Raw genomic sequence first — 17,316 nt, 5'->3', positions numbered from 1 at the left:
AATTCAACATTTTTCAGGTATATAATTTATTGTTATAAATTGCATAATCACATTGTGTAACCACCACCCACCCATGTTTGAAATTTTCCATCATCACAAATATTAAAAGCTTTTGAAATAACCCCTTTACCCCTTCCTCCACCCCTGGTAATCACTAATAAACTTCAGTCTCCACATATTTGACTTGATTGTAATTTTTCCCCTTTATCTATTAATTTTCTTAGTCCCTTTGACTTGACTGTAATCTTAACAAATCACCAGGCCTTTTCGTCTATATTGCCAGTGGGTGGGTTTGTACCATCAACTTTTAGATATAAACCACAGATGGAGGAATAAAGTGAAAGAGCATTAGGACGAAAAGGAGTGTTCCTGGGAGGACAGAGTAGTCAGGTTGTTTCTGGAGAGGAGCTTAGATTATTTATAGGTTATTGTGGTTCTTCAGTTTGAAGATAGAGTAAGTGAAAACAAATTGGGTTAGAAAAAGTGAAATAAAGCTAAGTAAAACTTTGGAGGCTCAGGAAAAGTGAGTGCTTAAAGAGGAGGCATCTTGAATGCTCTTTTGGAAATTGTGCTCAGTCTGAGAATAACAGGGAAGCAGGGAGGAAGATACCTTCCCAGGGAGGAGACTGCTGGTGGTAGGACTGCCTGGCATCCCCAGTTTCGCTTCCTGTTGCTACCTCTGGGAACCTGGCCATGTTTCCCTTGGCCAAGATTCCACTTAAGCTGTAGCAGCCTGCCCTCAAGGTCAAAGAAAAGTTAAAGGTAAAGAGAAGGCATCCCTCAGCAATCCCCTGCCAGCTCACTGCATGACTACTGCCTCCTCCACCAAGCATTGAGAACCCCCCCTGGATCTGGCTGGAGTCTGCCTGTCCCCAACAGGCTAGAAAAATTGGAAATGGGACAAGTTTTTATTTTTGTCCCTTTTGCAGTTTCATTTGATCCTCAGATGTTTGGGTTTCAGATTGACTGCTTGTCCTCAGAGGCCTCCCTCTTCTGTTTCCCAAGGCAGACAAGCCTGCAGTGGCTAACCCTGAGCCTGGTGGACAAGTACATCCACCTCAGAGAAAGAGACAGAGACCTAAGACTTCCTCTTCCTTCCCTGGCCAACACTGCAGGACTGCTTTTTGCTCCCCATCCAAGTAACCCAGAATACCAGGTGGCAGCCTCAAGATGAGAGCTCTCCACCCTTAGGGAGCCTCCTCACTTGGGGCCTTTGTTCTTTTTTCCCCCTACCCAATCCATAATGTGTCCCCAGTCATTGTTCTGTCCGTTGACTCTTGGTCATTGATCTTATCACCCATCCAACTCATGAGTCTGTAGCTATACTGCCAAGAGAGTAGCCACTGAAGGAACCCCAGTGGTGAAATAGTTGAATACTAAACTGCTAAGTGAAAAGTTGATGTTTGGAACCCACCAGGAAGAAAGACTTGGTAAGGTGCTCCTGTCTTTACAGGAGAACAACCTAGGGAACCCTGTGAGGCAGTTCTCTGCCCTATAGGGTCACTATATATTGTGGTTGTTGGGTGCTGTCGAGTACAATGCACAGTGGCCCTATGAACAACTGATCTGAACACTGTGCTGTCCCATGCAGATGTAGTCCTGCTTGCTTATCAGAGTCTGATTAGTGCAGCACTTGTCTGTCAGTTTGCTGTACTTGCGGGTTACTGTGATGCTGAAAGCTTTGCCACCTGTGTTTCAAATGCCAGAGGGGTCAACTCTGGTGGACAGGTTTTAGTGGAGTTCTTAATCCTAAAATAGACTAGTAAGAGGGGTTGACCATCCACTTCTGAAATTAAATAACAGGGCTCTGAAAACCTTATGAACAGTAGAGGGTCACTGTGTTGTAGTTAATTCATTCACACTCAACAGCAACAGCCACATGTGATTAGTTAAAGGAAGTTGAATTAAAAATCCAGTTCCTCAGTCATATAGCAGGCACTTTTTCACATGTTCAGAGGCTGCATGTGGACATTGGCTACTGTATTGCCAAACACAGATATAGAACATTCCATTATCAGAGAAAGTTCTCTTTGCAGGACTGCTCTAGAAGTTATCCCTGAGTCAGCTCTGATGACAGAGTCTGTAACTGCTAATTCAAAAGTTCAAATCCACTAGTGGCTCCCTAGGAAAATGATGAACAGTCTCCTCCTGTTGTGATGTATACCCGCAGAAACCCGATGGAGGGTCACTATGAGTCAGAACCAAGTTGACTGTTTTTTTTTGTGGTTTGGGTTTTTTTTCTTTCTCTTTTTCTTGACCCTTCTACATCGGGCACCAGGCGGATGTTGCCTGGCTTTCTACCCAGTCTCATTGACCCCAGGATCATTTTTGTGCAAAGTGGTTTTTTCTAAAATGTAAATCTAGCTTTGTTGCTCCCCAGTTTAAATCCCTCCCTGTGTGTCGCCCTCCCCATCACTCAGAACAGAATGACACAGGACACACAGGGATCTGCCCTCTACCCCTCCACCTTACCTTTTCCCCTGTCATGGGTCCTTAGCTGCGTGAAACTCATACCCCTGACCTTGGCAGGCACCGTCCTGGGGCTTTAATGAAAGCCCCAGATTGTGAACTTGGAAATAATGGCACCCAGTGACTTCTGCCCAAATTACATTTCCTTCAAATCATGTGTTTCCTGTTAATTTCTTTGCACTGAAAGTTGTTTTTGTTGGTTATGCTTTAGGTTTTGGGTTGTGGGTTTTTTTTAAAAAAAAAAAACAACCAAACTTAGGGAGCTCTGGTGGCCTAGTGGCAAGAAGCTGCACTGCAATCCCAGAGGTACATACTCCGTTTGAATCTAACAGATGCACTCCTGGAGGAGGGGCAATCTCTTCCTGTACCAGTCAGATCCTATTTGACGGTGTACACACACACACATACAAAAAAAAACAAACAAAAAACCCAAACAACAAACCACCAAAACCAACTTGATGACTAATTTAGACACCTAGCTAGTGGTCCAGTACAAGAATTTTAGGAGTTGATGTCCCGTTTCTGAGTAGAGACTGTGCCAAACAAGTTCACTGCTTGGATCTGGATCATAGCTGGATTAGACACTGTGAGAGTGGTTCTGAGGAACCACTTCCTTTTTAGACCTTTTCTCTCTCTGTTCACTTCCCCTATTGATACCATCAGTTGGTTTTTGTTTAAAGCCTCTTCTTTTCCACCTCCTCCCAGAAGAGAAACAACTGTCCCCCACTCCTGTGGGGAAAACCCAAACAAAAAAGCATTGCTGTTGGGTCAATTCCCACTTACCTTAATAGGACAAGGTAGACCTTCTCATGGGGTTTCTAAGGCTGTGATCTTCGTGGATGCAGACTGCCTCATCTGTGTCTCAGGGAATGGCTAGTGGGTAACTACCGCAACACCAGGACTCCCTAAGAGGCACAGAGCCCCTCTAAAAGCTCCAGGAGCAGAGACCTGGCATCCCAGTGTGGACCCACCCTCTGCCTTCCCTCTGTCTACATACACCTTGATGGCAGGCAAACCACGTAGTAGTGTTCATCTCAGGAAAAGGTTTCCCGTCTCCTCTCACCTCCAACAAAAGTGTGTCCTCACCTTTCTAGCCTTAGTGCACAAAAAGAATCTACTAATTAATTGAATGAATTAATGAATGGTTGTGTGAAGACTAGGGTGGGAGAAGTGCAAACTGTTAATGCACTAAACTACTCGCTGAAATTTTAATCTACTTAAAAGAAAAGCCAGGTGATCTCCAAAATATTCAGTCCCTGAAAACCCCTACACAGCACAGTTCTACTCTGACATGTGCCTTGAGCCAGAGTCCATTTGCCATGCAAAAATGTGATTTTTGACTGAAAAAAAGGAAGCTTTTCCTCACCACTGCCCTGTCTTATGAAAGCACTAGTGTTCTGAACCTAGGTGTTTCCTTCTTATACAGATTTCCTTTGTTCCAAACTGGATCTAAGGTTCCTCTCCCACTGATTTATACTATGGCCTCTGTTACCCAGCAGTGGCATTTGTCAAGGCTCAGGGCAGAGTAAAGGACCAAAGTCGGTGTCAGAGTGAGGGAGGGTGGACAGACCTAAGAACTCACTGACCAGCAGTTATTTGCTTTGCTTCCCAGGGGGCTGTTGTGGTTCCGACTATAAACAGTACGTGTTTGGCGGCTGGGCCTGGGCCTGGTGGTGCATCTCCGACACGCAGAGGTAAGGGCCTGGTAGCTTGGAAACCTTTTCTCTTGGTGGGCAGAGAAGAAAGGGCTTTCCAGCCTTCCCATCCTGTATCCCATGAATTAGCTGGAGCACCTTTTGTTTGTCAGATTCCTCCTGGGGATGAGGGCCACGTAAAAAGGGATTTTGTGGGAGCACAGCATGGAGACATCAAGAAAGTCTGTCCGTGGACACCACCCCTTCATGGGCATTTCCATTTGAGGCTGGCATCAATTTTGTCCCAGGGTTATCCCCAGGCTGAAGCCCAGTTTCCTAATTCTAGTTCAAAGTTATTCAAGAAGCCTACATTTTATATCCTCTTTGGATAGGAAGTGCTGTGTAGACCCTGTTCAGATTGGTAACATGGGGAGAAAGCGGGCAGAGAGTAGAGAGCAGAGAATGGAGGTACAGACTAAAGTACTCTGTGACCCTGAGTCTGGTTTAGTTATAAGGCAGCAGCCTAAGGGGTTGTACTATGTTGTAATTAACTATTGTTGCATCAGCCCCAAACCTGTATTAATCTGAAAAGATTTCCTACAGGAGAGGATAGTTCAGCTCCCCAGAGGGTCCCCCCATAAGCTTTCCCCGCTGTCTCCCCCTGTGCCTAGAGCACTTTAAACTCAGGCTGGACTTTCCTGCCACCCTCACATCCTCCCAGGAGGAGATGAAGTGTGCCTGCTTCTTTGCTACCTGAGTAAGGAGATCAATCTGAGAGACCCAGAGTCACCCAGGCCAGGACAGCAAAGCTGTGAAGGTGTGGGCATGTTACTAGGGGTCACAGTCACCCCAGAGGGGAAGCAGTGGAGATTCCAGTGGAAAGTCCCCTGCCCCAGTCTCTGCCAGTCGTTTGAGAGAAGCCCCACATCTTTACTGAACTGCTAATGCCTATAAACCCCTGAGGGCTGAGGGTATCTTCTTGGGGGTGGATTGGGAAACATGTCACAACTTTAATTTCACCAATTCCCCAGTAACCTTCTCCCATCTCTCTTTACATTCTCCCCTGCCTGAGCTGAAGGATCCCAAGGGACTCTTATGTTTCAAGGCCAAGAGTATCACAAAGAAATCAATAATGACTACCGTGTTCACTCAGGAGGACCTGGGCACTCCTCAGTGGGCCAATGGCCTGAGGGGAGTGCCACCCTAGCCCATTTCCCAGGCAGTCATAGAACATCAGAGGATCCTGTCCACACACCCCGAACAAACACCTGGACTTAGAGCGGGACCTAGAGCCCTGTGTGACCTGGGCATCCCCTGCTATGGCCAGCATCCCTACAGGCCTTTTTCCACAGTCTCTCCTCTACCCCCTCTCTTCATGAAGAGCCCTCAGACAAGAGGGAGGGCCCACCAGCTTCTCTGAAATGGATTTGGAAGTGTGAGGGGAGAGCTTTGAACCTCCTGCTAGGAAATGAACTCATGACCAGGCTTAGTATCTTACCCCCCTCCCAAGTCCCCTTCACTGGGTGGTCTGAGCCTGCAGCTCTTTCCCATCTTGGATCCTTTTCTGGGGCTCTGGGCTGGGGTAAGGGGTAGATCCTTCCACCATCTGTAGTTTGCTTGGGGAACACCTGACCATAATCCCCAAGCTGGAAGTCTTCATGTCCTCAAGTCTGGCAGGAGCCTCTCAAATCAGTGTAGAGGCTTCTAACCAGCCTGGATACTTCACCTCACTTTGGAAGTATAGGCAGCCCACATGGTGTCAGCCATTCTTCCTCCAGGCTCTACGATGTCCCTCCTGCTGCGCTCTGCTGCCGCCACCGCCTGTGCTGTCATCATACCCTGATGTGGGCAGCACCCTGTCCCCTAGCTGAGCTGTTTCGCCACCTCTGGCATCTGAGCTGTAGCCTCTTATCTTCCTTCCTCCTCCCTCCCCTCCCTGCCTCTCCACCACTTCCCTCTCCTCCTTCCCCAGAAGAGAGCTTGCTGGATTTCTGCCTAAGCCAGGTCATGAGTCCTCTTGGCCCAGGATGCTAGTTTTAGGGGCTTGAATGAAGGCAACCATTGCATGTTTGCATGTTTCCACTTCCAGAGTGGGGGTGGGGCACATTGCTTGCTGCTCCCGGTCCCTCCAGCTCCCCCTCATCCACTAGCTTGTGACCCTCCAGCTCCAACCTCTGTCTTCCTTTTATCTTGTCTAAGGAAACCTTCACGCTGTTCGCAGCTTGGCCTCTGCCTTATACACAAACACACGCACACACTCAGTAGCCCTGGAATGCCTAGCCGGAGTCACCTAGCTTCTAGGCTCCTTGTTCTCTGCTGGGATCCTTCTCTGTGGCTTGACCCAACTTTGGAAGACTCCAAGTTAGTGAATTCATCACCTCTCAGTTGCTCATTATCAGTGAATAATCTGATAGTGGCAAACATCCTCCCTGATTTCTTGGCAGACCCTCAAATAAAAAGTCCGATATTTGGCTCATGGGGGGCAGTTCTGGCCCTTAATTGCCTTATATGTGCTATGTAAAGCAGTCGTGGAAGATTCATGCTTTGAACAGGATTCAGGATTTGCTAGAACTCCATGAACCCTGTAGTGGCCTTCTCCCCTACCAGTGCATGGCAATGCAGGCTTGCCTGTATGTGGAGGGTGGATCTGAGGCCAAGTTCCTGAGATTGTGCCATGATTCTCTTGGGAAAGTGAGATGGACAATTCCAGTACCCTGTACACGGGCCTCTGGAGCTCAGCCCACAAGCCCAGGATGTTAGCAGGCCTCTCCCTTAGCTCCTCACTAATAGGGCTTTAGGGCTAGAGAAGAGACCCAGAGGCCTCAGGCCAGCAAGAGGGTGCCTCGGGGGGTTGAAGTATGGAAAGCACAACCCCAGGCATCAGGCATTGGTGCTTGTCTGGTAACTGTGTGTTTGCTGTGTCCCTTCCTACCCCATCCTGCCCCCACCTCTCCCTACCCCCCCGGCTGCTCCTCAGACTGTCTCTGGAGGTTATGACCATCCTGTGTCGCTGTGAGAATATTGAAACGTCGGAGGGGGTCCCGCTATTCGTAACAGGGGTTGCACAGGTAATAACCCACCTGCTTCCTCCTCTGTGTCTAACCTTCTCTCTTCCTGCCCTATCCGGGCCTGGCAGGCAGGAGCTGGATAGACTTCCTCCTGAACAGGCGGCTCGCTCCCCTCTGCTTTCCCTCTCTGTTGCTCTGGGTGCAAAAACGGCCACAGCCAGGATGGATTCCCATAGACCCAGATTCCTTGCCCTTGTTCACTGGGGCTGTATGTAGGGAAAGAGCAAGGAATTCTCGAAGTTTTGTCTAGTCCACTAGTGGGTCTCCCTAGATGCCTTGATCGATAATAGAACAGATACAGAAGACAAAGCCTTAAGTCACTTAAGTGACTGAGCTGACTGCCCAGGGGCACTTTTCATTGGTTCTACCCACCCCTGCTGAGTTCTGATAAAGGCACCTTGAACCTTTTGTTTGGCCCTTGTCCCAGTGTCAAGCCCCTGTCCTCTTCTCTGTAAGACCAGTGAATGGTTCCCACAGAGAATTCTGTTCACTGAGCCCCAGGGTCCCCTTCACAACTTTGAGGTGTTATATCCTTGACAGCTTGAGGGGAAAGCCTTGTGACTAGGCCTCAATTTTTTCATCCCTAAGATGGGGAGAATCTGTTTCTATCATATTAGGGAAGTGGAAATGAAATTTCCTTGGAAGGGAAAATGAAATGATGACGTGAGGACATTTGGGATTTTTAGCAGAGAAGTATTAGAGATGCTCAAGCTTTGTTATTAATACTCACTCATTTTGAAAAACAAATGGACTTGGCTTTCGAACTCTTCCTTCTCACTCAGCCATGGCTGGTGAAATCCATTCTTGGGTCAGAGGGTTAAGTAATGCCAAGTGATCTCTCTCTAACATGCAGGATGTCATCTTCAGACCTACACATCCTCAGCTCTTTACTGAGCACCTTCTTGCTTCCAGGCATTAGAGATACAACTGTGAATGTGAACACATTTCCTCAGAGCTGATATTCCAGTGGGTCCCAGACTGAAAGAGATCCAGGGACTATCGCACCTCACCACTTCCTTCTGTGTTAAAGCACCCCTAAGCTTTCTTGGGTAAAAATCCTCCCCTACTGTTTTCCCTACCCATCTTATATTTCTAATCACGGAGAGCACCATCCCATCAAATCAGCCTTAGTAGCTATAAGAGGATACGTTTTAGAGCAGAGTCCCGAGGAGAAGCTCCGGAGCATCTTTTGTGAAATGGGCACAGGCACTTCCTAGGCCTTCCTTGACACCCTATAAGTACCAGCCTACCGTACCCCAAACCCTCTACATGCAAATCATTTGCAAATATCCTGGTCCAAGAGTATGTGGACTCTGGAGTCTATAGTTTGGGTAAAATCTGGAGTCTATAGTTTGGGTAGAATAGCTATTTCTGAACATTTGAGCTCCTCAACCAGGTTACTCTCAGGTAGCCCTAACCTTGCCCAGGCCCAACACCAGAGGCTTCAAGTCAAAGCCTGTGGCCTACGAAGGGGACCAGGCAGGACTTCCCTAATAGAGAGCAGATGCGGGGCAACTTCCATCTCAGCCCAGCAATGCGCATACGCTCCCAGGATGCCATGCTATCAGGCAGAACTTTCTGGGCAGCCTCCTAGGGCGTCCAGAGAATGGGTGAAGGTCCCTGACAGGTATTCAGATGACACACCTAGCCAGCCTACATGACACAGTCTGGAGTACCAATACCTACATGCTGCCCAGGACTCTTCTCTACCTCAGCAGCCCCCATACCACCCCTGTCTTAGCCGTCTAGTGCAGCTATCTACCAGAAATATCACCAATGGATGGCTTTTCAAAACAGAAGTTTATTCTCTCACAGTTTAGGAAACTAAAATTACAAACTCAGGGTATCATTTCTACATAGAAGTCTTTTTCTCTCTGTCACATCTGTAGGAAGATCATCGTTTTCTTTGAGCTCCTGCTCCTGGATGATCTTCATAAGAGGTGACATCTCTCTTTCCTAATCTTTCTTCTCCTTAGATATCTAGTCTCTCTTATAGATTGACAGAAGATAAGCTTTATGCTAACCATGCCTTACTAACATAACAAAGACAGCTCATTCCCTAATGGAATTACAACCACAAACCTAGAGGTGAGGATTTATGACATTTATGACATATTTTTTGGAAGCACAGTCCAATCCATAACATTCTACCCTTTGCCTCCTCCTCCCAAATTCATGTCCTCCTCACACAAACCACATTCTTTTTTTTTTTTTTTAAATTTTTCTTCTATACTGGTTTATTGGCAAACCGTGTTCTTTATCCCAGAAGTTTTACATTAACTCTCAGTCTAAAATCTGCTCATCTAAATAGTATGTGAGTCTTTAGGTGTATTCCACCTTGGGAGAAAAATTCCTTTTCAGCTGTGCAAATGTAAAATCTAGATTACAAATTGTTGCCTAAGTAAAATGGTCAAATAGGCACACAGGACACATTTCTATTACTGATGGGAGAAATTATAGGAAAAGAGAATTAATGGGCATCAAGCAAGTCCTAAACCCAGCAGGACAATTTACATTAATTCTCAAGGTTTGAAAATGAGCCCCTGTTCCCTGAAGTCATCTGTGCAGTAGCCTGGTCCCCAGTGACATTAGCCACACTCTCTGGATTCAGGGTGGAAGTGCTTTGCCCCTAGGCTTCCAGTCCCTCTGGGATGGCAGCTCACTCCCTTGGCTTTGTTGTTGTTGCATCAACTACTACTCATAGTGACGCTCTGGATAACTCGAAACCTTACCAAACCTGTGTTATCCTCTTGATCTCTGCTATATTCAAACCCACTATTGGTGGTCACTGTATCAGTCAGTCTTGTTGGGGGTCTTCCTCTCTTTTGCTAATTCTCTTCTTTTCCCAGCATGATATCATTTTATAAGGACTGGCATTTCCTGATATCGTGCCCAAAATATTTGAGACAAAGTTCTACCATCTTTGCCTCTAAGGAGCACCCTAGTTGTACTTCCTCTAAGACCGATTTATTTTTTTTTTTGACAGTCTGTGGTATATTCAGTACTCAATGCATGGTCTAGTTAAAACCACAATTCAAAAACATTTATTTTTTGATCTCCCTTGTTCATTGTCCAACTTTCACCATGCATAAGAAGTGATTGGAAATACCAAGACTTGGATCAGGTGCACTATAGTCTTCAAACTGCCATCCTTGGCTTTAGATGGCTCCATTCTCTTAGATGATTTGAATATTAACCCATCCTCTTTTCCCTGGAAGAACCAATTCTTCTGCTCCTTGGCATGGCAGCCCTCACGCCTCAGCTTTTGGGCAGTCATTCATCCCTTGGCACACCTTACAATCAGCTCGATACTGCAGAGCCAAGTGGATGAATATACAGTTCTTTAACCTAAGAGGAACATAGAGTCCTAACTTTGGAAATCCAGGAGACCACAGCCCCACCCCTTGAAACCAAGAAGAACCTCCTTCCTGTCCTTCTTCCAACAGTTCTGCTGATTTTCAAGCTGTCCCAGAGATGGTGTTTTCTTTTCTTGGAAGACAACAGATAGAGCTCCTTTGACCTGTTTCCTTCCTATGTAGAATTAGAAAAGGCAAACTGTTCTTTCCTTGAATTCTTTCTCTGTCCTGTTCTGTCTGAACTGATGGGATTTTTGTGGTGATAATTAGATCCATTAGTCACAGGGTTAATTTCTTTAACAAATGGGTGTGTATTCATGTGCTTGGTGAACATTGTCAGGCCTGTATCCTTAGTGCAGTGGAATTTTCCAAATGTTCTGTTTTCATTGTGTACAGTTCATTTTTTAGTCCATAACTCTCCTCATACATTTTACTATAAATGACAAAGAGAAACCATGCAGCCCCCTGAAAATGTTGCTTACAAATCTAATTAGCCAGATAGCTAAGCTCATACCTTAAATGTTCTACCTTCTACCAAATGTGTTAGTATAATTCAGATTTGTCACTAACTATATAAAAAGCATCATGCTTCCTCTACTGTCAGATGTTCAGCGTTTCCTCTTAAAGCCTCACCAGAAGCACATTTAACATCCACATTTCCAGAAACACTGTGTTGCTGGTGTCCTATGTATTCTCTAAGACAATAGAGACTTTCTCTGTAGCTCTCCTCACTTCCTGCTGAGCCCTCACCAGAATTGCCTCTGATGTCTATAATTCTACCTATAAGCTTTTCAAAGCAATCTAGACTTTTACTGTTAAACCACTGCCATCATGTCAGTTCAGCTACCTTCCATCCAGTTTCCAAAGCAAGAAAACTTTTTGGGAGGAGACTGCCTGTTTTCCCCACCCCCTGCAACCCAGTAGTGGTTGGTGGATTTAAGTGGCTGACCTTTCAGTAGACAGCCAGCTTAGCCATACACACTGTGCCACCAGGCCTTCTTGGACTTTTACTGTTCTCTTTCTCTCTCTCTTTGCCATCAAGGCAGAACCAACTTATAACCATTGGCTTTGTATTATAGCCATTGACTTTCTGAGGCTGTAAATGGAATTAGAGGAGATTGCCCATCTTTTTCCCAAGGAACTCCTGACAGATTTCAACCTGCAGAGAAGTGTGGCCTTGGATCAGCAGCACAGCTCCCTGCAGTCTGTGCCACCAGTGCTCTCGTTTACCATTCTAAAGCTTTAAACTCATTGCCACCAAGGCAGAATACACTCATGGCCGACCCTCCAACAGGTTTGCTGAGGCTGTAAATCACTCCGGAGAAGACTGTCCCCAGTACTAGGCCACCACAGCTTCCTATTTTTCACTGTTAGACACCTTAAAACTCTTTTAACCTCTAAATTGAAAAAACAAAGCAAAGCCAAAAAACTCTTCCAGCTTGTACTCATGACCAGGAGGTTCTAAAACCACTTTCATGTTCCAGTGTGTCAGTTATGAGCAGCATTGTATAGCTAAGATGAATTGTCTTGGTTATCTAGTGCTGCTGGAATGGAAATAACTACAAGCACATGACTTTAATAAGCAGTAACTTATTTTCTTGCCTGCTTAGGAGACTATTGTGTGCGGTCAAGTCAGAATCCACCTAGAGCTTACTCTTTGCAGGTTTTCAGTGGCGGCTAATCACATGAGAAGAGATTACCCATCCCTCTCCCTCAGAGGAGCTGGTGGATTCCAACAGTGTGCCTTTGGGATTGCAGCACAGCTTCTTACTAAGCCACAAAAGCTTCCTGCTTAGGACACTGTTGTGCACTGTCAAATCAGAATCGACCCAGAGCTGAAACCTCTGGTGGATTTTCAAAGGCAGTTAATCACATGAGAAGAGGTTGCTCATCCTTCTCCTGTGGAGCAGCTGGTGGATTTGAACCATGTGCCTTTGGGATTGCAGCACAGGGTTTTACCACTAAGCCACTACAGCTCCCTGTTCAGGAAACTAGGAGCATGAGTTCAAGATGCCATCTCTAGAGGAGGCCTGTCTTCCGCGGTTGGCTCTGGAGAAAGGTTCTTGTCTATTTTGAGCTTGTCCTGGGAAATCTTCATGTGACTTGGCATCGTTCTTCCCCCATCTCTTTTCTACTCATTTGTTTAATCTCTTGTATATCTCAAAGGAGATTATAAAAAAATACGCTTTATACTAACCTTACTAAGATAACAAAGGCAGCCCATTCCCAAGTGAGATCTAGCCACCAGCATAGATATTAGAATCTACAACATACTCTCTTATTAATCTGTGATGATAACCCCAGCTACCTCTTGTCCACTTCCTCTTCCTTACCATTCAGGCCAGGCCAAGTTGAGCAAATAGTGTGCAAACAACACATGTAGCACCTCACACTCCTTTCCTGGAGTCTCCTGCACCCACACTGCCCTGCCCTTCCACCCTCCACCTTCTCACACACTTCTCCATTTATCTGGTGCTGAAGCCTCTCAGTAAGTCCTCCCCAGCCTCCTCCTCAACAGGACCCTTGGCACTTCCTGGCTGGAGCAGTAGGACTGGACTCTTTCCTCGCCCCTCCAGGCCCTGGGCCCCCAGACCCATGCCCCTGTTTTGCATTTCTTGGCAGGATTTCCCTAGAGATTATGACGTTGCAGCCCCGCTGCGAGGACGTAGAGACGGCCGAGGGGGTAGCTTTAACTGTGACGGGTGTCGCCCAGGTATAGTAACTCAGCAGCCCCTCGCATGTCCGTTGAGCTGCCTCGTCCCGTGCTGCGGTTTGGGGGGAGGAGGAGAGGATGGCAGCCAGGGGCAGTCTCTCTCTAGCTCCCTGCCCTGGGCCTGCATCCCAAGACAGGGTCATCACCACTGGAGTGTGCTCACTCGGCCCCCTTGGCTACTCAGCAGGACTAACAGACATCCCTTCTCTCCTCAGCGGGCCCACGAGGGACAAAGCCAGTGCTGAGGGCTCCTGTCTCACTAACACTCCCCCACATTCTTTGCAGGTGTTGGAAATGCCAAGTCCTAGAATCCAAGCCTCCCCCGTTTCCTGGGTTGGGAAGTGTTGGGATGGCATGGGCAAGAGAAAACTCTGAGCTTTGGGAGTTGGAGTGTGCTTTATCATCCCCACTTGATGCAGGGGTGAGGGGCTTCCTGCCCTGCCGTACTCCACCTTGCTCCATCTTCTAGGCCGCTGGTGAGGGGGGCTGATGGATGAGAAGCACAGGAAGGAAAGGCAGGAAGTTGCCCACCATCAGTGGTGTCCTCCTGGACCTGTCTCCTGCCCTGTCTAGACTCTTTCCCAGTCTGTCTGTCTGTCTGTGCCCCCATCATTCATTCTCCTTTTCAGTCACTATCCCTCAAATCTGAGGGTCTCAGTTATGTGGGATACCCTTTGGGTACCTTCAGGGGGAGGGGTCGGTTGTTGGAAGCTATGGGCTGGAAGGGTAGGGAATGAGCCCCAGTTGCCCAGGTAAGAGAGGCCACATCTGGGCCTCAGGCTGCGCACTGGCAGTAAAGTCTCTCTGTATCTGGGTACTTCCTTAAGCTGCTTTTATCCCCTGGGAGCTCAGACCAACTCCTGCCCCTAGCTCATGGGGCCTCCAGATCTGAAAAGGGGGGGGCACAGCCATCACTCCCACACCCCTGGGTCTGGGGACTCTTTGGTCCTCCGCTAGTCTAGCTCAGGCGCCTCTGTGACTATCGGCAGGTAAAGATCATGACAGAGAAGGAGCTCTTGGCAGTGGCCTGTGAGCAGTTCCTGGGCAAAAATGTGCAGGACATCAAGAACGTTGTCCTACAGACCCTGGAAGGGCACCTGCGCTCCATCCTTGGTGAGTCCCCACCCTGCCTGGGGCCCCTGACCTTCTGAGTCAGCCCAGACCCGGGGGCCTATGGGTCCCACCAAGGTTTCAAGCTGAAAAGCTGAAACTTTTTCTCTCATATACTTTACATCAAAACTCCAAAAGGTGACCTGAGAAACAGTGAGTGCAGTGCCATGCCATGCTGGTCAAGAGCCTGGCGCTGCCTAAGGTTCCCCTCATCCGGCCGGGACTCGGCAGGAGACTGTGTGAAGCACTGTTAACAAGAAACCCCAGGAAGGCCTGGCTGGGCCTGCACACCATCTGCACACCCAGACCTCTCCTTGAATGCCTACTCCCTGCCTCACTGGCTTGGCCTCTAAGGACCCAGCCCATGATCCCTTTGCCCCCAGGAACATTGACTGTGGAGCAGATTTATCAGGACCGAGACCAGTTTGCCAAGCTGGTTCGGGAGGTGGCAGCCCCTGACGTTGGCCGCATGGGCATCGAGATCCTCAGCTTTACCATCAAGGTGTGGTGTCATGGGAAGGCTGCATCTCTGGCATCTTCGTGGGAGATGGGAACTTGATAGAGGTGGGCACCTTTGTACCTGGGGCTACTCTCAAAGGCACCTAACCCTTCCTTCCCAGGATGTATATGACAAAGTGGACTATCTGAGCTCTCTGGGCAAGACGCAGACTGCTGTGGTGCAGAGAGATGCTGACATTGGTGTGGCCGAAGCTGAGAGGGATGCGGGCATTCGGGTACGTGGGACCCGAATCCCACCGCCCCCAGGAACAGGGAGCTCCTGGCCAGTGGGACTACATCCTCTCGGGACCCTCAGCACTTGCCCCTCTACCTCCTAGGAAGCTGAGTGCAAGAAGGAGATGCTCGATGTAAAGTTCATGGCAGACACCAAGATCGCTGACTCCAAGCGAGCCTTTGAGCTGCAAAAGTCAGCCTTCAGCGAGGAGGTCAACGTCAAGGTGAGAGGCCGTAGGTCTAACTGGGCCGGGCCTCAGGGCATCTAGCCTCTGATGTGCTGACCACACTCCTTCCACAGACAGCTGAGGCCCAGTTGGCCTATGAGCTGCAAGGGGCACGTGAGCAGCAGAAGATCCGGCAGGAGGAAATTGAGATTGAGGTTGTGCAGCGCAAGAAGCAGATTGCAGTGGAGGCCCAGGAGATCCTGCGCACAGACAAGGAGCTCATTGCCACCGTTCGCCGCCCTGCTGAGGCTGAGGCCCACCGCATACAGCAGATCGCCGAGGGCGAAAAGTGAGTGTTGCCCCTCGTGCCAGGGTCAGAGTTAATCACAAGCTTGCTTGCATCCTCTGCTCCTGAGAGGATACTCCCTTCACTCCCACTCCCTCTTTAGAAGTCACTTATTACAGTGATATGGAACAATGCCACTTTGTAGCAGGATTGTAGAAGACTCAGCTAGATAAAGGAGGTGCCCGTGCCTGGCATGGTGCTTGGCACAGGGCACCCTGATTAGTCTTATCTGCAGTTTGTAGCTGATAACTGGTAGTCTCTCTTTGGCCAAAGACCTCCTTTTAAGTGTCCCCTTAACCCCGAAACCCACCAGAATGGAGAGCTTGAAGGTTTCCTGGCTCCCAGGTGAGGGTTACAGGTCCTGCCACCTTGCACTGACACCCCCCCATACACATCTGGGCTCCCTCAGGGTGAAGCAAGTTCTTTTGGCTCAAGCGGAGGCTGAGAAGATCCGAAAGATTGGAGAGGCAGAGGCGGCAGTCATCGAGGCAATGGGCAAGGCAGAGGCCGAGCGGATGAAGCTCAAGGCTGAGGCCTACCAGAAGTATGGGGACGCAGCAAAGATGGCCTTGGTGCTGGAGGCCCTGCCCCAGGTGAGGCTTCAGGCGGGGCTGGGATCCAACTCTGAGCAGTGGAGGCTCTCAGGCCTGGGTTCGAGTCTCCTATCCTGAGTAGCTGGGCAAGTGTCAGAACTTCTCAGAATTGTCTCTGGCTGGAAGGGTTACTTGGAAAGGACACTCAGCCATTAGGCATAACCTGACCACTGGGCCTCTTATTACACTAGCTGCAAATAGGGGCCATTCCAGGCTGCTGCGCTTGGGTCTGCTGAAGCAAAGAAGGAGGGAGCAATGTTTGACAGAGTCTGTCAATGGCATTAGTGAACTAACTCAGCTCTTCTTCCAACCACTCCCTAGATTGCTGCCAAAATCGCCTCCCCACTGACCAAAGTTGATGAGATTGTGGTCCTCAGTGGGGACAACAGCAAGGTGACATCAGAAGTAAACCGACTCCTGGCTGAGCTGCCGGCCTCCGTCCATGCCCTCACAGGCGTGGACCTGTCTAAGGTGTGTTCCCAGATGGAGTAGGGGTGGCCTGGGAGGCCCCTGGGACTCACCTGAGAGGCGTCGTCCTGGGCCTGAGTCAGGACCTCACTGGACTCTCCTCTCTTTGCAGATACCCCTGATCAAGAATGCCACTGGTGCGCAAGTGTGAGACGCTGCAGGCCCACACCCTTCAGCAGCGCCTGCCCCTCCCTCCAGCACCTGGTTTAATACCACGGGGACAATGGGAACGTTACTGACTCTGGTGCCTTATTTCGTAGGGACCAGAAGTGCTGCGAGTCAGGCCATCTCTGGCTGTCTTCCCTTTTCTCCTGTCTCTGTCTATCTCCCTCCTCTTCCTTCCACAACCCTTTGTACCACTTTCACTGCCACATTCATCTGTTTGTCTCTCTCACCCTCATGTCCATGTGTGTTTCTTCTTCTGTCTTGTCTTTCACTCCCCCATTATCTTTACATCCACTCTGTACACACATCATACAGTTTAAGCTGAAGACGTTTGTTATATTCACTGTCTGTCTATGGGGGGTAGTCTTGCTGCTCCTCAGAATCCTGGTGCCTTGAAGTTCTCTGTGCATCTGTCCACCTTCCCTGTGGCTCTGGCCAGAGCTCAAAATGGGCTCAAGGGTAGGACAGCCACCCTCCCAACTCTTGACCTGATCT

At 48.6% G+C, this 17,316-nt stretch overlaps 1 protein-coding gene across 1 annotated transcript in view; it reads left to right on the top strand.

Annotated features, from left to right (window-relative positions):
- FLOT2 (flotillin 2) overlaps positions 1 to 16,807 on the top strand; it is a 20,057-nt gene extending 3,250 nt beyond the window's left edge. Inside the window, exons 2-11 of the mRNA XM_006890969.1 lie at positions 4,082 to 4,163; positions 13,150 to 13,240; positions 14,230 to 14,353; positions 14,734 to 14,852; positions 14,971 to 15,084; positions 15,187 to 15,306; positions 15,384 to 15,598; positions 16,005 to 16,188; positions 16,510 to 16,659; positions 16,769 to 16,807. Of these exons, the coding sequence (XP_006891031.1) occupies positions 4,082 to 4,163; positions 13,150 to 13,240; positions 14,230 to 14,353; positions 14,734 to 14,852; positions 14,971 to 15,084; positions 15,187 to 15,306; positions 15,384 to 15,598; positions 16,005 to 16,188; positions 16,510 to 16,659; positions 16,769 to 16,807 (1,238 nt within the window). The remainder of the gene's footprint in view (positions 1 to 4,081; positions 4,164 to 13,149; positions 13,241 to 14,229; positions 14,354 to 14,733; positions 14,853 to 14,970; positions 15,085 to 15,186; positions 15,307 to 15,383; positions 15,599 to 16,004; positions 16,189 to 16,509; positions 16,660 to 16,768) is intronic.
- The last annotated feature ends 509 nt before the right edge of the window (positions 16,808 to 17,316 follow it).

This window comes from Elephantulus edwardii, unplaced genomic scaffold, assembly GCF_000299155.1.
Source record: "Elephantulus edwardii isolate Elephantulus edwardi_28Jun2011 unplaced genomic scaffold, EleEdw1.0 scaffold00094, whole genome shotgun sequence".
In the NCBI taxonomy this organism is placed as follows: domain Eukaryota; kingdom Metazoa; phylum Chordata; class Mammalia; order Macroscelidea; family Macroscelididae; genus Elephantulus; species Elephantulus edwardii.
This window is presented reverse-complemented; position numbering and strand designations above follow the sequence as displayed.